The 17,654-nt window shown below is 41.4% G+C and overlaps 1 protein-coding gene across 1 annotated transcript in view; it reads left to right on the top strand.

Moving 5' to 3' along the window:
• Positions 1-17,654, top strand: part of LOC132400430 (PC3-like endoprotease variant B) — a 1,805,907-nt gene that overhangs the window by 1,691,023 nt on the left and 97,230 nt on the right. The window contains exon 17 of the mRNA XM_059981370.1: positions 16,867-17,000. Within this exon, the coding sequence (XP_059837353.1) occupies positions 16,867-17,000 (134 nt within the window). The remainder of the gene's footprint in view (positions 1-16,866; positions 17,001-17,654) is intronic.

Genomic DNA, 17,654 nt, shown 5'->3' with positions numbered 1-17,654 from the left:
GGAGCAGCAGGTAGATCTGAGTTCGTAGAGAGGCGGTAGAAGTACCTAGTCAGATTTGGAGAATGGGCAAAGAGGTGGCAGATCAAGTACAATCAGGAAGTGTATGGTCATGCACTTTGGTAGAAGAAATGAAAGAGTTGCTTATTGTCTTAATGGAGAGAAAATACAAAAAATTGAGGCGCACATGTAGAACAAACCATTTTCATCTCACGCAGACATACACTCACATGCACACACACAGAACAAACCTCTTTCATCTCACACAGAACAAAGCTCTTTCCTCTCTCTCTCTCTCTCTCTCTCACACACACACACACACACACACACCACACACACACACACACACACACACACACACACACACACACACACACACACACACACACACACACACACACACACACACACACCAAATGCTTTTCCTCACACATGTGTGAGTATGTGTGTAGGGTTGAAAAGTGTTCAATCACTGTAGATAGGCCTAAGAAACTGCAATGGTAAAATGACCCTGAAAGGAATTATATACAGTCCTCCAAACAGTAATAGGAATGTGGTCTATATATTACAACGGGAGATAGAAAATGCATGTCCAAAAGGCAATATTAGAATAATCATGAGGATTTTCAATAGGCAGGTAGATTGAGAAAATCAGGATCAAGAGGAAGGATTCCAGAGTGCCGACGAAATAGCTTTTAGAACAGCTTCAGGCTGAGCCTCCTAGGGGATCAACTATTCTGGATTGGGTGTTGTGTAATGAAACAGAAATTATTAGACAGCTTAAGGTAAAAGAACCTTTAGTGGAAGTGATCATAACATGAAGTTTGAGAAGGAGAGATGTATCATTATTACAGTGGCTTAAAGGGCATTACAGTGGAGTGAGAGAGAAATTGGACAGAATTGATTGGAAGAGAACAGTGGCAGGGATAACAGCAGAGTAGCAATGACTGGAATTTCAGGAGGCAATTTGGAAGACACAGGATATATACATCCCAAAGAGGAAAAAATATTCTGAAGGCAAGATGACACAACCATGGCTAACAAGAGAAGTCAAAGCCAACATAAAAGCCAAAATGGGGGAATATAATAAGCAAAAATAAGTGGGAAGATCGAGGATTAGGAAGCTTTGAAATCCCAGTATAAGGCAACAAAAAAATCATTAAGAAGGTAAAGATGGAATATGAATATAAGCTATTCAGTAATGTTAAAGAGGGTACCAAAAGTTTCTTCAGATATATAGAGTGTAAAAGAGAAGCAAGAGCAGATATTAGACCACTAGAAAATGGTGCTGGTGAGGTAGTAATGGACAAAAAGAAAATGGCAGATGAATTGAATAAGTATTTTACTTCAGTCTTCACGGTGGAAACACAGCAGTATGGTGGAAGTTCCAGGTTTCGGGGGTCATAAAGTGTGTAGAATTGCCATTACTAGCCAGAAGGCTCTTAGGAAACTGAAAGGTCTGAAGTAGGTAAGTCACCTGGACCAGATGGTGTACACCCGAGGGTCCTGAAGAGGAAGCTGAAGAGATTGTGGAGGAATTACTAATACAGGTGTCGCCCACTTTACTAATGTTCGCTTTACACCACTTCGCTTTTACAAAACACCTACGTTAGTAACCTGTTTTCGCATTACAATGAGGATTTTCGCTTTTAAGAAAATTTTCCCCATATGAATTAATGGTTCTTCGCTTTACTCCATTTCGGTTTAAGAAAGGTTTCATAGGAACGCTCTACCTTTGTAAGGGGGGGGGGCACCTGTAATCTTACAAGAATCACTAGATTCTGGGATGGTTCTGAAAGAATGGTAAATTGCAAGTGTCACTCCAAGAAGGGACAGAGGCTGAATAATGGACATTATAGTCCAATCAGTCTGACCTAGTGGTTGGCAAGATGTTGGAGTCAATTGGTAAGGGTGTGGTTTTGGGGTACTTGAAGGCACAGGATAAAATAAGTTGTAGTCAGCATGGTTTCACCAAGGGAAAATCTTGCCTGACTGACCTGATAAATTATTTTAAAATAATAATAAGCAGGATAGACAAAGGAGAATAAGCTGATGTGTACTTGGATTTTCAGAAGGCCTTTGACAAGGTGCTACACATGAGGCTGCTTCACAAGCTACGAGCCCATGGTATCACAGGAAAGATTCTAGTGTGAATAAAGCAGTGGCTGATTAGCAGGAAGCAAAGAGTGGAAATAAAGGAAGCCTTTTCTGATGTGGATGATAGAACTGATGGATTTGTTGCAAAGTTTGCAGACGATACAAAGATGAAGGGGCAGGTCATTTTGAGGAATTAGAGTCTACAGTAGGACAGACAGTTTAGAAGAATGGGCAAAGAAGTGGCAGATGGAATATTGTGTCAGGATGGGGATGGTCATACACTTTGGTAGTAGAAATGTAAGGGTTAATTATTCTCTAAAAGGAGAGAAAAGACAAGTATCCAGAGTGTAAAGGGACTTGGGACCATAAGACCATCAGATATAGGAACAGAATTAGGCCATTCAGCCCATTGAGTCTGCTCTGCCATTCCATCATGGCTGATCCCAGATCCCACTCAAACCCATACACCTGCCTTCTCACCATATCCTTTGATGCCCTGAAAGATTAGGAAATAATCAACCGGCTTTGAATATATACATCCATCACAATCTGTGGCAGAGCATTCCACAGATTTCCTACTCTCTGGCTAAAAAAAAAGTCCTCCTTACCTCTGTTCTAAAGGTTCACCTCTCAATTTTGAGGTTGTGCCCTCTAGTTCTGGATACCCCCACCAGAGGAAACAATCTCTCCACATTTACGCTATCTCATCCTTTCAACATTCGGTCAGTTTCAATGAGATCCACCCGCATTCTTCTAAATTCCAGTGAGTACAGGCCCAAAGCAGCTAAATGCTGCTCTTAGGTTAACCCCTTAATCCCCAGAATCATCAACATTAATCTCTTCTGGACTCTCCCCAATGACAGCACATCCTGCATGAGATATGGGGCCCAAAACTGTTGACAATACCCCAAGTGCTGTCTAGTACTGGATTCGATTACTTGCAGGTTGAATCTGTGGTGAGGAAGGCAATTCAATGTTAGCATTCACTTCTGGAGGACTAGAATATAAAAGCAAGGATGTAACCCTGAGACTTCATGAATCACTTTGAGTTCAAAGGAGATTCACAAAAGCAAATCCAGGTTTTAAGGTTAATTGGTCAAAAGCTTTGATAGCATGGATGTGGAGAGGATGTTTCCAGTGGAGAAAGAGACTACATCCAGAAGCACAGCCTCAGGATAGAGGGATGAACTTTTAGAATGGAAATGAGGAGGAATTTCATCAGAAAGAGAGAGGTGACTCTGTAGAGACAAAACCTTTATGTATATTTAAGGCAGAGGTTGATAGATTCTTGATTGGTCAGGGCATAAAAGGATATGGGAAGAAGGCAGGATATTGGGGTTGAGAGGAAAATTGGATCAGCAATGAAGAAATGGTGGAACAGACTCGATGGGCCAATTGGCGAGTGGTGAAGCTGTAGAGTGCAGTAAAAGTCTGTGGGTATATTCAAAGCTGGAGTTGATAGTTTTCTGATTGGTTAGGGCATCAAGGGATATGGTGAGAAGGTAAGTGTATGGGATTGAATGGGATCCGGGATCAGCGATATGTAAAATCTACCCCAGGTCCCTGAGTGACATGTCCTGTAAATTGATGGGAATAGGTGTCGGTAGACAGATGAGGGGTGTGCATGAATGTGCACTGGAGGGCAGCTCCGATAAGAGAGGCCAACTTCCAATCCAGCATGGATGTCATGCCACACTGCTTCAGTCATCTCCCCTCCTGTAAAGCTGCAACATGCATGCTTGTCCCACATGCAGCTCCCTGCCATTGGTCTCACCAATAAACCGTTATAGCAGACTTGCAGTATTTTCCATTACTAATGCAATTGTTAGCTGCTCTCAACATCTCCGTCTCCAGCGGACAACAGCAAAACATCTGAACAAACCAACACAATAGCAATGAGGATTTGGGGAATTAATTAGAATTGTTGAGGAGAGTGCAGTGAAGCAGCAGGAGATACCCGTATGTATTTCACAGTAATATTTATGATATAATTTCAGGATTTTGATGTACCCATTGCTATTTGATGTGAGACACTTAGGAAAACAAAACTGAAATAATTAACAGAACATAACACCATGATAAATTCAGTTAAAATCTGGTATTAGCTGATTCTTAACCTCATAGTCTCGCCTACTACCAGTGGGGCGAGCACAATAACAAAACCAATACTCTAAGGTACAGAAAGTTCAAACAGGCTTGTCTTTTCTACATCCCTTTTGTTATAGTTGACATCCCATTTAAAATGCTTTTCTTAATCTTTATCATGAATATTCCGGTCTGTTCCTCGATGTATAATCCCAGCCCAAAGAAATTATCTTGATCTATTTACCTATAATGAAAGCAAGTATGCTTTAGCTTCACTTCAAAATTTAATGTCAAGTATTAATTTAGCACGAAGACCACAGGACTTCAGGAAAGTGGCCCAGTGCTATTTCTCAGAGCAATTTTGTTGGGATCAAAGTCCTCACACATTACAAATGAATAGAAAGCAATGAAATGGTTACACCACTTGGATTTCAGATTCGATAAATGATACTCTCTACAAGATTCTGATTTCACCTTGAATACTTCCAGTGCAAATGAAGTTCAAGGGTTAAGGGTGAAAGGAGAAAATGAGGGGAAAGTTGAATAGGTAATTCCCAAGAACATAGGAGAATGAGAGGTTAAAGCTGTACAAAATTATGAGCGGTACAGGCAGGATAAATGCAAGCAGGCTTTTTCCACTGAGGTTCAGTGGGACTACAACTAGAGGTCATGGGTTAAGGGTGAAAACTGAAATGTTTAAGGGGAACATGAGGGTTGGTAAGAGTATGGAATGAGCTGCCAGCAGAACTGTTCGATGTGGGTTTTGATTTCAACATAAAAGAGAAATTTAGATAGGTACATGGATGGGAGGGTTGTGAGTGGCTATGGTCTTGGTGTGGGTCTATGGAACTAGCCAGAAAAATAGTTTGGCGCTGACTAGATGGCAGGACCTGTTTCTGAGCTGTAGTTTTCTATGATCAAATGACTCTGAGTTCCATGGAAAAGTAAAGATTAGAGCAACACACACAAAATGCTGGAGGAACTCAATAGGTCTGGCATCCAATGAAGGGAATAGTTTCTCCAGTACTTTGTGTACGATACTCTGGATTTCCATCATCTGCAGAATCTCTTGTGTTTAAGGTAAAGATTACATTTGCTTTATTTGTCACATGTATATCAAAACATCAAGTGAAATGTCTCATTTGTGTTAATGAACAACACACTCCAAGGACGTGCTGGAGGCAGCCTGCAAGCATTGCATGGCTTCAGTGCCAAGTAATATTGATTTTAGCAGTATAAACAGAAAATTAATGGAAAATCTCAGCAGATCAGGCAGCAACATAGACCATTAAACCATAAGTTATAGGAGCAGAATTAGGCCATTTGAACGATTGAGTCTGCTCCACCGTTATGTCGTAGCTGATCCAATTTTCCTCTCAGCCCCGATCTCCTGCCTTCTCTCTGTATCCATACTCTGACCAAGCATGAATCTATCAACCAAAGACTCTCAGAACTGATGTGTTAACTATATATTTATTAATTTGTTTGTTTATTTATTTATTTAGAGGTGGAATAGGATCTTCCAGCCCAGCAATCCCCTATTTAACCCTAGCCTAATCACAGGGCAATTTACAATGACCAATTAAGCTCCTAATTGGTTCTATATCTAAGTCACACAGGTCAGTCCATGTGTAGCAGTCAGAATTTGCCTTTAAAATAGGTGAAGATAAATTTGAAATACTTTCCTGATTATAAAATTTCCTCCCTTCTCATCTAACCAATTACATCTGTAATCAAATGGCAATTAAACTAATCACGTCTAACTACACAATGTCCATATCCTTCCATTTTCCTCAGATTCATGTGTCTATCTGAACGTATTTTAAATGCCCCAATGTGTTGCCTCTACCACCACCACAGGCAGAATATTCCAGGCACCCACTGTGTAAAAAAACAACTTGCCCCACTTATCTCCATAAGGCTGTTAATGATAGTGGCAGTGACTAGTGGGGTACCACAAGGCTCAGTGCTGGGACCCCAGTTGTTTACAATATATATTAATGATTTAGACGAGGGAATTAAATGCAGCATCTCCAAGTTTGCAGATAACACGAAGCTGGGCTGTGGTGTTAGCTGTGAGGAGGATGCTAAGAGGATGCAGGGTAACTTGGATAGGTTAGGTGAGTGGGCAAATTCATGGCAGATGCAATTTAATGTGGAGAAATGTGAGGTTATCCACTTTGGTTGCAAGAACAGGAAAACAAATTATTATCTGAATGGTGGTTGATTAGGAAAAGGGGAGGTGCAATGAGACCTGGGTGTCATTGTGCACTAGTCATTGAAATTGGGCATACAGGTACAGCAGGCGGTGAAAAAGGCAAATGGTACGTTGGCATTCATAGCAAAAGGATTTGAGTACAGGAGCAAGGAGGTTCTACTACAGTTGTACAAGGCCTTGGTGAGACCACACCTAGAGTATGTGTGCAGTTTTGGTCCCCTAATCTGAGGAAAGACGTTCTTGCCATAGAGGGAGTATAAAGAAGGTTCAACAGATTGATTCCTGGGATGGTAGGATTTTCATATGAAGAAAGACTGGATCGACTAGGCTTATACTTGCTGGAATTTAGAAGATTGAGGGGGGATCTTATTGAAACGTATAAAATTCTAAAGGGATTGTACAGGCTAGATGCAGGAAGATTGTTTCCGATGTTGGGTAAGTCCAGAACGAGGGGTCACAGTTTAAGGATAAAGGGGAAGCCTTTTAGGACCGAGATGAGGAAAAACTTCTTCACACAGAGAGTGGTGAATCTGTGGAATTCTCTGCCCCAGGAAACTGTTGAGGCCAGTTCATTGGCTATATTTAAGAGGAAGTTAGATATGGTCTTTGTGGCTAAAGGGATCAGGGGTATGGAGAGAAAGCAGGTACAGGGTTCTGAGTTGGATCATCAGCCATAATCATACTGAATGGCCTACTCCTGCACCTATTTTCTATGTTTCTATGACTATAAGATATAGGATCAGAATTTGGCCATTTGGCCCATCGAGTCTGCTCTACCAATTCATCATGACTGATCCAATTTTCCTCTCAGCCCAGTCTCCTGCTTTCTCCCCGTATCCCTTCATGCCCTGACCAATCAAGAATCTATCAACCTTTGCCTTCAATATACATCCAGGATTCCATAGATTCACTACTCTCCAGCTGAATAAATTCCTCCTCATCTCCATTCTAAAAAGATGCCCCTCTATTCGGAAACTATGTCCTTTGGTTTAGATGCTTCCACAATAGGAAACATCCTTTCCATATCCACTCAATAAAGGCCCTTCACCAATTAACCTTTAGGGAATCTTGCACAAGGACTACCAAGTCCTTTTCACTTCAGATTTGTGTACTTTCACTCCATGTAGAAAATAGTTACCTCTTTAATTTCCTCTACCAAAGTTCATGATCATACATATCCCAACACTGTATTCCATCTGTCATTTCTTTACCCATTCTCCTCATCTGTCTAGATCCTTCTGTAGCCTCTCAACTTCCTCAAAATTACCTGTCCCTGAACCTTCATATTGTATGCAAACTTTGCATTAAAGCTAGCAATTCCATCATCCAAATCATTAAAATACACTATAAATAAAAAAAATAGGTTCCAGCACACTAGCAGCCAAGCAGAAAAGGCTCCTTTTGTTTCCACTCTTTGCCTCCTGACAATCAGCTACTGCTTTATCCATGCTAGAATCTTCCCTGTAATAACATGGGCTCATTGCTTGTTAAATAGCCTTATATGTGGCCTTCTGAAAATTAAAGTACACCAACATCAACTGATTCTGAGTCCTGATAAAGGGTCTCGGCCCAAAATGTCGACAGTGCTTCTTATAGATGCTGCCTGGCCTGCTGTGTTCCACCAGCATTTTGTGTGTGTTGTTTGAATTTCCAGCATCTGCAGATTTCCTCATATCAACTGATTCTCCTTTGTCTGTCATGCTTGTTATTTCTTCAAAGAATTCCAACAGATTTAACCATAGAACCATAGAACACTACAGCACAGTACAAGCCTTTCAGCCCTCCATGTTGTGCCAACCCATATAATCCTTAAAAAAGTTCTAAACCCACACTACCCCATAACCCTCCATTTTTCTTTCATCCATGTGCCTGTCCAAGAGGCTCTTAAATACCCCTAATGTTTTAGCCTCCACCACCATCCCTGGCAAGTCATTCCAGGCACTCACAACCCTCTGTGTAAAAAACTTACCCCTGATGTCTCCCATAAACTTCCCTCCCTTAATTTTGCACATATGCCCTCTGGTGTTTGCTATTGGTGCCCTGGGAAACAGGTACTGACTATCCACCCTGTCTATGCCTCTCATAATCTTGTAGACCTCTATCAAGTCCCCTCTCATTCTTCTACGCTCCAAAGAGAAAAGTCCCAGCTCTGCTAACCTTGCTTCATATGACTTGTTCTCCAATCCAGGCAACATCCTGGTAAGTCTCCTCTGCACCCTCTCCATAGCTTCCAAATCCTTCCTATAATGAGATGATCAGAACTGAATGCAATACTCTAAGTGCGGTCTCACCAGAGATTTGTAGAGTTGCAACATGACCTCTCTATTCTTGAACTCAATCCCCCTGTTAATGAAGCCTAGCATCCCATAGGCCTTCTTAACTACCCTATCAACCTGTGCAGCGTCCTTGAGGAATGTATGGATTTGAACCCCAAGGTCCCTTTGTTCATCCACACTCTTAAGTAACTGACCATTAATCCTGTACTCAGTCTTCTAGTTTGTCCTTCCAAAATGCATCACCTCACACTTGTCGGGATTGAACTCCATCTGTCATTTTTCTGCCCAACTCTGCAGCCTGTCTATATCCTCTTGTATCCTTCGACCACCTATAGCTCCATCCACAACTCCTCCAATCTTCGTGTCATCCGCAAACTTACTCACCCATCCTTCCGCCTCTACATCCAGGTCATTTATTAAAATCTCAAATAGCAGGGGTTCCAGGACAGATCCCTGCAGCACTCAACTAGTCACAAACCTCCAGGCCATAACTTCTCTTCCACAACTACCCTCTGCTTTCTTCCTTTAAGACAATTTCTTTATCCAAAAAGCCAAACAGCCACTTATCCCATGCCTCATGACTTTCTGGATGAGTCTCTCATGAGGGACCTTGTCAAATGCTTTGCTAAAGTCCATGTAGACCACATCCACTGCCCTATCCTCATCAATTTCTTTTGTTACCTCTTCAAAAAACTCAATTGGGCTCATGAGGCATGATCTTCCCTTCACAATGCCATGTTGACTATCCCTGAGTGGACTGTACTTCTCAAAATGCTCATAGATCCTATCCTTAAGAATCCTTTCCAGTAGTTTACATACTACCAACGTAAGACTCACCGGTCTATAGTTCCCAGGTTTCTCATTATTACTTTTTTTTAAACAAGGGAACTACATTTGCCATTCTCCAGTCCTCCAGCACTTCCCCTGCAGCCAAAGAGGATTCAAAGATCATGGTTAATGCTCCTGCGATCTATTACCTTTTTTAAACAAGGGAACTACATTTGCCATTCTCCAGTCCTCTGGCACTTCCGGAAATTTGTCAGGCAAGATTTTCCTTTGAGGGAACTATTCTGACTACGGCCTATTTTATAATGTGCCTCCAGAAACCCTGAGACGTCATCCTTAATAATTTACTCCAACATCTTCCCAACCGCTGAGGTCAGACTAACTGGCCTATAGTTTCCTTTCTTCTGCCCCCTTTCCCTTCTTTGCAATTTTCCAGTTCTGTAACTATTCCAGAACCTGGTGACTCTTGAAAGATCATTACTAATGCCTCCACAATCTCCTCAGCCACCTTGTTCAGAACACTGGGATATACACCATCTGGACCAGGTGACCTGCCTACCTTCAGACCTTTCAGTTTACCAAGAACCTTCTGTCTAGTTATGGTAACTTCCACACAGTTCAACCCAACTGTGAAGGCTGATGCAAAATATTAATTCAGTTCATCCGCCATTTCCTTGTAATCCCATTACTACCTCTCCAGCATCATTTTCCAATGCTCCGATATCCACTCTCACTTCTATTTTACACTTTATAAGTCTGAAGAAACTTTGATCGTCCCTTTAATATTATTGGATAGCTTACTTTTATATTCCACCTTTACCTTCTTAATGTATTTTTAGTTGCCACCTGCTCGTATTCTGCATGCTGGTCGGCGACACAATCAGGAAAGATCACCAATGCCTCTAGTTTCTGAGCACGCTCAGAACAGGGTCTGGAAACTGCACTGTGGCAGTAGGAAGGCTCTAGAAGAGATAGTCAAAACTGCCCATGGCATCACCGACACTTGCCTACCCACCAGCAAGGACATATATACAGAATGGTACCAGAAATAGGGCAAATAACATCATAAAGGTCCCCACCCACCAAAATCTGTGGACTGTTTGTACCATTCCCATCAGGAAGGAGGCTATGTAGCCCACCAGGGCTACCAGACTGAAAAACAGAGTTATTTTCCCCAAGATTGATCAACAGCTCCACACAGAAACTCATCCCTCCACACATCCTACCACAATGTATGTCAGTTAACATGTTCAGACATTCGTGTGCCTAGTGTCATTTTATGGCCATATATCAATCTATGTATACAAGCTAACTTATGTGGTTACATATATTGTCTTTTTATTATTCTGTTCTTCATCTTACTGTGTTTTTTTTTGTGCTGCATTCATAAGACCATACAACAAAGGAGCAGAATTAGGCCATTCAGCCCATTGAGTTTGCTCCACCCTTCCATCATGGCTGAACCCAGGTCCCACTCAACCCCATTCACTTGCCCTCTCGCCATATCCTTTGATGCTCTGACTGATCAGGAGGCAATCACTTTCTGCCTTAAATATACCCATAGACTTGACCTCTACTGCATTCCACAGATTCACTACTCTTCAGCTAAAAAAATTCTTCCTTACCTCTGTTCTAAAGGGTCACCCCTCAATTCTGGGGTTGTGTCCTCAAGTTCTGGATGCACCCACCATAGGAAACATCCTCTCCACATCCACTCCATCTAGTCCTTTTAACATTTGGTAGGTCTCAATGAGAACCCCACACGTTTGTCTAAGTTCCAGTGAGTACAGGCCCAAAGCTGCCAAACGCTCCTCATGTGTTAACCACTTCATTCTTGGAGTCATCCCTGTGAACCTTCTGTGGACTCTCTCCAATGACAACACATCCTTTTTGAGATATGGGGCCCAAAACTGTTGACAGTACTCCAAAAGCCTAACTAGTGTCTTATAAAGGGTCAACATTATCTCCTTGCTTTTATATTCTATTCCCCTTGAAATAAATGCCAACTTCGTATTTGCAATCTTTCCCACAGACTCAACTTGTAAATTAACCTTCCAGGAGTCTTTGTTGAGAACTCCTAAATCCCTCTGCACCTCTGATGCTTGAAACTTCTCCCCATTTAGAATATAGTCCACATTATGGTTCCTTTTACTGAAATGCATTATCATACATTTCTCAACACTGTATTCCATCTGCTACTTTTTTGCCCATTATTTCAATTTATCTAAGTACTGCTCTAATTGCATTGCTTCCTCATCGCTACCCACTCCTCCACCTATTATCCACAAACTTTGCCACAAAACAATCAATTCCATTATCCAAAGTATTGATAAACAATGTAAAAAGTAGCAGTTCCAATACTGACCGCTGAGGAACACCACTAGTCACTGGCAGCCCCAACCAGAAAAGGCCCCTTTTATTCCCACTCCCAGCCTCTTGCCTGTCAGCCATTCCTATATCCATGCCAGCATCTTTCCAGTAACACAATAGGATTTTATCTTTTTAAGCGCCTCACGTGTGGGACCTTATCAAAGGTCTACTGAAAATCCAAGAAAATCACATCCTCTACCTCTCCTTTGTCCACCCTGCTTGCTAATTTCTTGAAGAACTTTAATAGATTTGTCAGTCAAGTTTTCCCTTCACAGAAACCATGCTGACTTTGACTTATTTTATCATTGGTCTCCAAGTACCCCTAAGCCTCATCCTTAATAATAGACTCCAAAACTTTCCCAACCACTGAGGTTAGGCTAACTGGCCTAAAATTTCCTTTCTTTTGCCTTCCTCCCTTTTTAATGAGTGGAGTAACATTTCCAATCTTCCAATCCAGTGATTCTTGAAAGTTCATAACCAATGCATCCACTGTCTCTTCAGCAACCTCTCTCAGGACTTGGAGATGTAGTCTATCTGTCCCAGGTAACTTATCCACCTTAAAATCTTTCAGTCTACCTTGTGCTTTTTCCTTTATAATCACAATGGCTCTCACACCTGCTCCTCGACACTCCCGGACTCTGGCACAGTGCAGACAGATGCAAAGTGCCCATTCAGTTCACCTGCCACTTCTTTCTCTCTGTGACCACATCACCTCCATTTTACTCTTTATATAACTGAAAAAAAAAACTTTTGGTATCCTGCTTTTGGCTAGTTATTGACTTGTTTGGCCTCATATTTAATCTTTTCCCTCCTTATGGCTTTTTGTAGTTGTCATTTGTTGGATTTTAAAATGTTCTCAATTATCCAACTTTGCACTCACTTTTGCTACCTTATATGCCCTTTCCTTGACTTTTTCTGCAGTCCTTACTGCTCTGCCCTCATGCCCACCAGTATCCCCCTCCAATCCACCTGAGCAAGCTCCTCTCTCATGCCTCTGTAATTCCCTTTATTCTATTGCAATACAAATACATGTGACTTATGTTACTCTTTCTCAAATTGCAGTATGAATTCAGTCATATTACGATCACTGTCTCCTAAGATTTCCTTTACATTATGTTCCCTAATAAGATCTGGGTTATTACACAGCATCCAATGTATGAGTATGCTGCGCTATTACAGTCACATGTATCGAGATACAGTGAAAAGCTGGTTTGGCATACTATTCATACAGATCAAATGTTGGTAAGTGTATCGTCATGCACGTTGGTGGAAGAAGCCTGAAGGCACACACTCAGGAACATCTTCTTCCCCTCTGCCATCCGATTCCTAAATGGACATTGAACCCTTGGATACTACCTCACTGTTATTAATATACAGTATTTCTGTTTCTTGCATGGTTTTTAATCTATTCAATATATGTATACTGTAATTGATTTACTTGTTTATTTATTATAATTATTATCTTTATTTTACTTTTTTTCTCTTCGATATTATGTATTGCATTGAACTGCTGCTGCTAAATTAGCAAATTTCATGTCACATGATAATAAACCTGATTCAGATTCTGATTCTGAGATGGCCTTTCTTCCAGTAAGCTCAAGCACTAGCTGCTCTAAAAACCCACCTCATAGGCATCCATCAACTTCCGTCTCTTGCAGTCCAACCCCATCTGGATTTTTCCAATATCCTGGCATGTTGAATTCCCTCATTATAATTATGTCATTACCCTTATTACAGGCCTTTAACCGGCCCCTATTGTAATCTCAACCCCACATCTTTGCTACTACTAGGATGCCAATATATGATTCTCCTAATGGCTTTTTAACCCTTGCAGTTTCCTAACTCCACCCACAATGAATTAGCATTCTCCAATCCTGCCTCACCTCTTTCTAAATGTGTAACTCCTTCAGATTTGTAACAGATCCAGAGTAAAAGATATTTTGTTCTCCTTTATGCTGGTGTACTGGAAGTGACATTAATCTTGAATCTTGAATGAAAGAGTATGTGAGGGTCAGTTGCTATTGGAAAGGACATAGAAACATAGAAAATAGATGGAGAAGTAGGCCATTCGGCCCTTCAAACCTGCACTGCCATTCAGTATGATCATGGCTGATCATCCAACTCAGAACCCTGTACCTGCTTTCTCTCCATACCCCCGATCCCTTTAGCCACAAGGGCCATATCTAACCTCCTCTTAAATATAGAGAATGAACCAGCCTCAACTGTTTCCTGTGGCAGAGAATTCCACAGATTCACCACTCTCTGTGTGAAGAAGTTTTTCCTCATCTCAGTCCTAAAAGGCTTCCCCTTTATCCTTAAACTGTGACCCCTCGTTCTGGACTTCCCCAACATCGGAAACAATCTTCCTGCATCTAGCCTGTCCAATCCCTTTAGAATTTTATACGTTTCAATAAGATCCCCCTCAGTCTTCTAAATTCCAGTAAGTATAAGCCTAGTCGATCCAGTCTTTCTTCATATGAAAGTCCTGTCATCCCAGGAATCAATCTGGTGAACCTTCTCTGTACTCCCTCTATGGCAAGAATGTCTTTCCTCAGATTAGGGGACCAAAACTGCACACAATATTCTAGGTGTGGTCTCACCAAGGCCTTGTACAACTGCAGTAGAACCTCCCTGCTCCTGTACTCAAATCCTTTTGCTATGAATGCCAACATACCATTTGCCTTTTTCACCGCCTGCTGTACCTGCATGCCCACCTTCAATGACTGGTGTACAATGACACCCAGGTCTCGTTGCATCTCCCCTTTTCCTAATCAACCACCATTCAGATAATAATCTGTTTTCCTGTTCTTGCAACCAAAGTGGATAACCTCACATTTCTCCACATTAAATTGCATCTGCCATGAATTTGCCCACTCACCTACCTATCCAAGTCACCCTGCATCCTCTTAGTATCCTCCTCACAGCTAACACCGCCACCCAGCTTTGAGTCATCCGCAAACTTGGAGATGCTGCATTTAATTCCCTTGTCTAAATCATTAATATATATTGTAAACAACTGGGGTCCCAGCACTGAGCCTTGCGGTACCCTACTAGTCACGGCCTGCAATTCTGAAAAGGTCCCGTTTACTCCCACTCTTTGCTTCCTGTCTGCCAACCAATACTCTATCCACATCAATACCATACCCCCAATACTATGTGCTTTAAGTTTGCACACTAATCTCCTGTGTGGGACCTTGTCAAAAGCCTTTTGAAAATCTAAATATACCACATCCACTGGCTCTCCCCTATCCACTCTGCTAGTTACATCTTCAAAAACTTCTATAAGATCGGTCAGACATGATTTTCCTTTCACAAATCCATGCTGACTTTGTCCGATGATTTCACCTCTTTCCAAATGTGCTGTTATCACATCTTTGATAACCGACTCTAGCATTTTCCCCAACACCGATGTCAGACTAACCTGTCTATAATTCCCCGGTTTCACTCTCCCTCCTTTTTTAAGAAGTGGGGTTACATTAGCCACCCTCCAATCCTCAGGAACTAATCCAGAATCTAAGGAGTTTTGAAAAATTATCACTAATGCATCCACTATTTCTTGGGCTACTTCCTTAAGCACTCTGGGATGCAGACCATCTGGCCCTGGGGATTGATCTGCCTTTAATCCCTTCAATTTACCTAACACCACTTCCCTACTAACATGTATTTCCCTCAGTTCCTCCATCTCACCAGACCCTCGGTTCCTTGCTGTTTCCTGAAGATTATTTTTGTCCTCCTTAGTGAAGACTGAACCAAAGTAGTTATTCAATTGGTCTGCCATGTCTTTGTTCCCTATGATCAATTCACCTGTTTCTGACTGTAAAGGACCTACATTTGTCTTGACCAATCTTTTTCTTTTCACGTATCTATAAAAGCTTTTACAGTCAGTTTTTATGTTCCCTGCCAGCTTTCTCTCATCATCTTTTTCCCTTTCTTAATTAAGCCCTTTGTCTTCTCTGCTGGTCTCTGAGTTTCTCCCAGTCTTCAGGTGTGCCACTTTTTTTTTGCTAATTTATATGTTTCTTCTTTGGACTTGATACTATCCCTAATTTCCCTTGTCAGCCATGGGTGCACTACCTTCCCTGGTTTATTCTTTTTCCATACTGGGATGAAGAATTGTTGTAGTTCATCCATGCGATCTTTAAATGCTTGCCATTGCATATCCACCGTCAACCCTTGAAGTATCATTTGCCAGTCTATCTTAGCTAATTCACATCTCATACCTTCAAAGTTACCCTTCTTTAAGTTCAGAACCTTTGTTTATGAATTAACTATGTCACTCTCCATCTTAATGAAGAATTCCACCATATTCTGGTCACTCTTACCCAAGGGGCCTCACATGAAAAGGTTGCTAACTAACCCTTCCTCATTGCTCAATACCCAGTCTAGAATGGCCTGCTCTCTAGTTGGTTCCTCGACATGTTGGTTCAGAAAACCATCCCGCATACATTCCAAGAAATCCTCTTCCTCAGCACCCTTACCAATTTGGTTCACCCAATCTATATGTAGATTGAAGTCACCCTTTATAACTACTGTTCCTTCATTGCACGCATTTCTAAATTCCTGTTTAATGCCATCCCCAACCTCACTACTACTGTTAGGTGGCCTGTACACAACTCGCACCAGTGTTTTCTGCCCCTTAGTGTTATGCAGCTCTACCCATATTGATTCCACATCCTCCAGGCTAATGTCTTCCTTTCTATTGTGTTAATCTCCTCTCTAACCAGCAATGCTACCCCACCTCCTTTTCTTTTCTGTCTATCCCTCCAGAATATTGAATATCCCTGGATGTTGAGCTCCCATCCTTGGTCACCCTGGAGCCATGTCTCTGTGATCCCAACTATATCATATTCATTAATAACTATCTGCACATTCAATTCAACCACCTTGTTACGAATGCTTCCCACATTGACACACAAAGCCCTCAGGCTTGTTTATACAACACTCTTAGCCCTTATACAATCATGTTGAAAAGTGGATGAATGACCAGTATAAGGATGCACAGCTGGGCTTTTTCACTGATGCCTGGCTTTTTCACAGGATCAACTGAAGATGTGAATCTGAAGGAAGATCTCCAGAAGGATGAAGAAAAGCAGTTGGATGAGGATGAATTCATCTTGGAGAACATCGCAAGAGTAGATGTTGATGACATTCCCCTTGTTTCCAAGCAGAAGGTATGAATGGCCTGTTTCTGTGCTGTCGGGCTATTTAACTCTAGGAGGTACAGTCTGCCCTCCTTATCCATGGATTCTGTATGCGTGGATTCAACCAACCACAGACCAGGAAAACCCAGAAATTATCTCTCCAGCACTCGTTGTTTGAACATGTACACACTTTTTTTTCTTGTCATTATTCCCTAAACGATACAGTATAACAACTATTTACAGAGCACCTACATTGTATTAGGTATGATAAGCAATCTAGAGATGATTTAAAAGTACAGGCAGTCCCCGGGTTATGAACGAGCTCCGTTCCTGAGTCTGTCTTTAAGTCGGATTTGAAGTTGGAACAGGCACATCCAGTATTATTTAGTGTCAGTTAGTCAAATGTTTGTCTTATTATATAGTACATATTTTTCCTTTCTATGCATATAAAACACTTAAGAAACATATGTACATCAATAATTAAACCACTGCATTGCTTAGTAATAATTGTAGCTTTCTACAGGGCAGGGTCTTTCTCATGCTCCATTAAAATTGTTCTGATCATTGACCGACATAGCCTAACGCTTTTCCAATGACCATTGCATTATCACCTCTTTCCGATTGCTTTATTACTTCCACTTTAGTTTCAATCGTGATCATGATTATTTTCGTGAACAGAAACAT

This window comes from Hypanus sabinus, chromosome 10, assembly GCF_030144855.1.
Source record: "Hypanus sabinus isolate sHypSab1 chromosome 10, sHypSab1.hap1, whole genome shotgun sequence".
NCBI lineage: Eukaryota > Metazoa > Chordata > Chondrichthyes > Myliobatiformes > Dasyatidae > Hypanus > Hypanus sabinus.
Note: the sequence above shows the minus strand (reverse complement) of the source record. Positions and strands in the feature narration are given on the sequence as shown.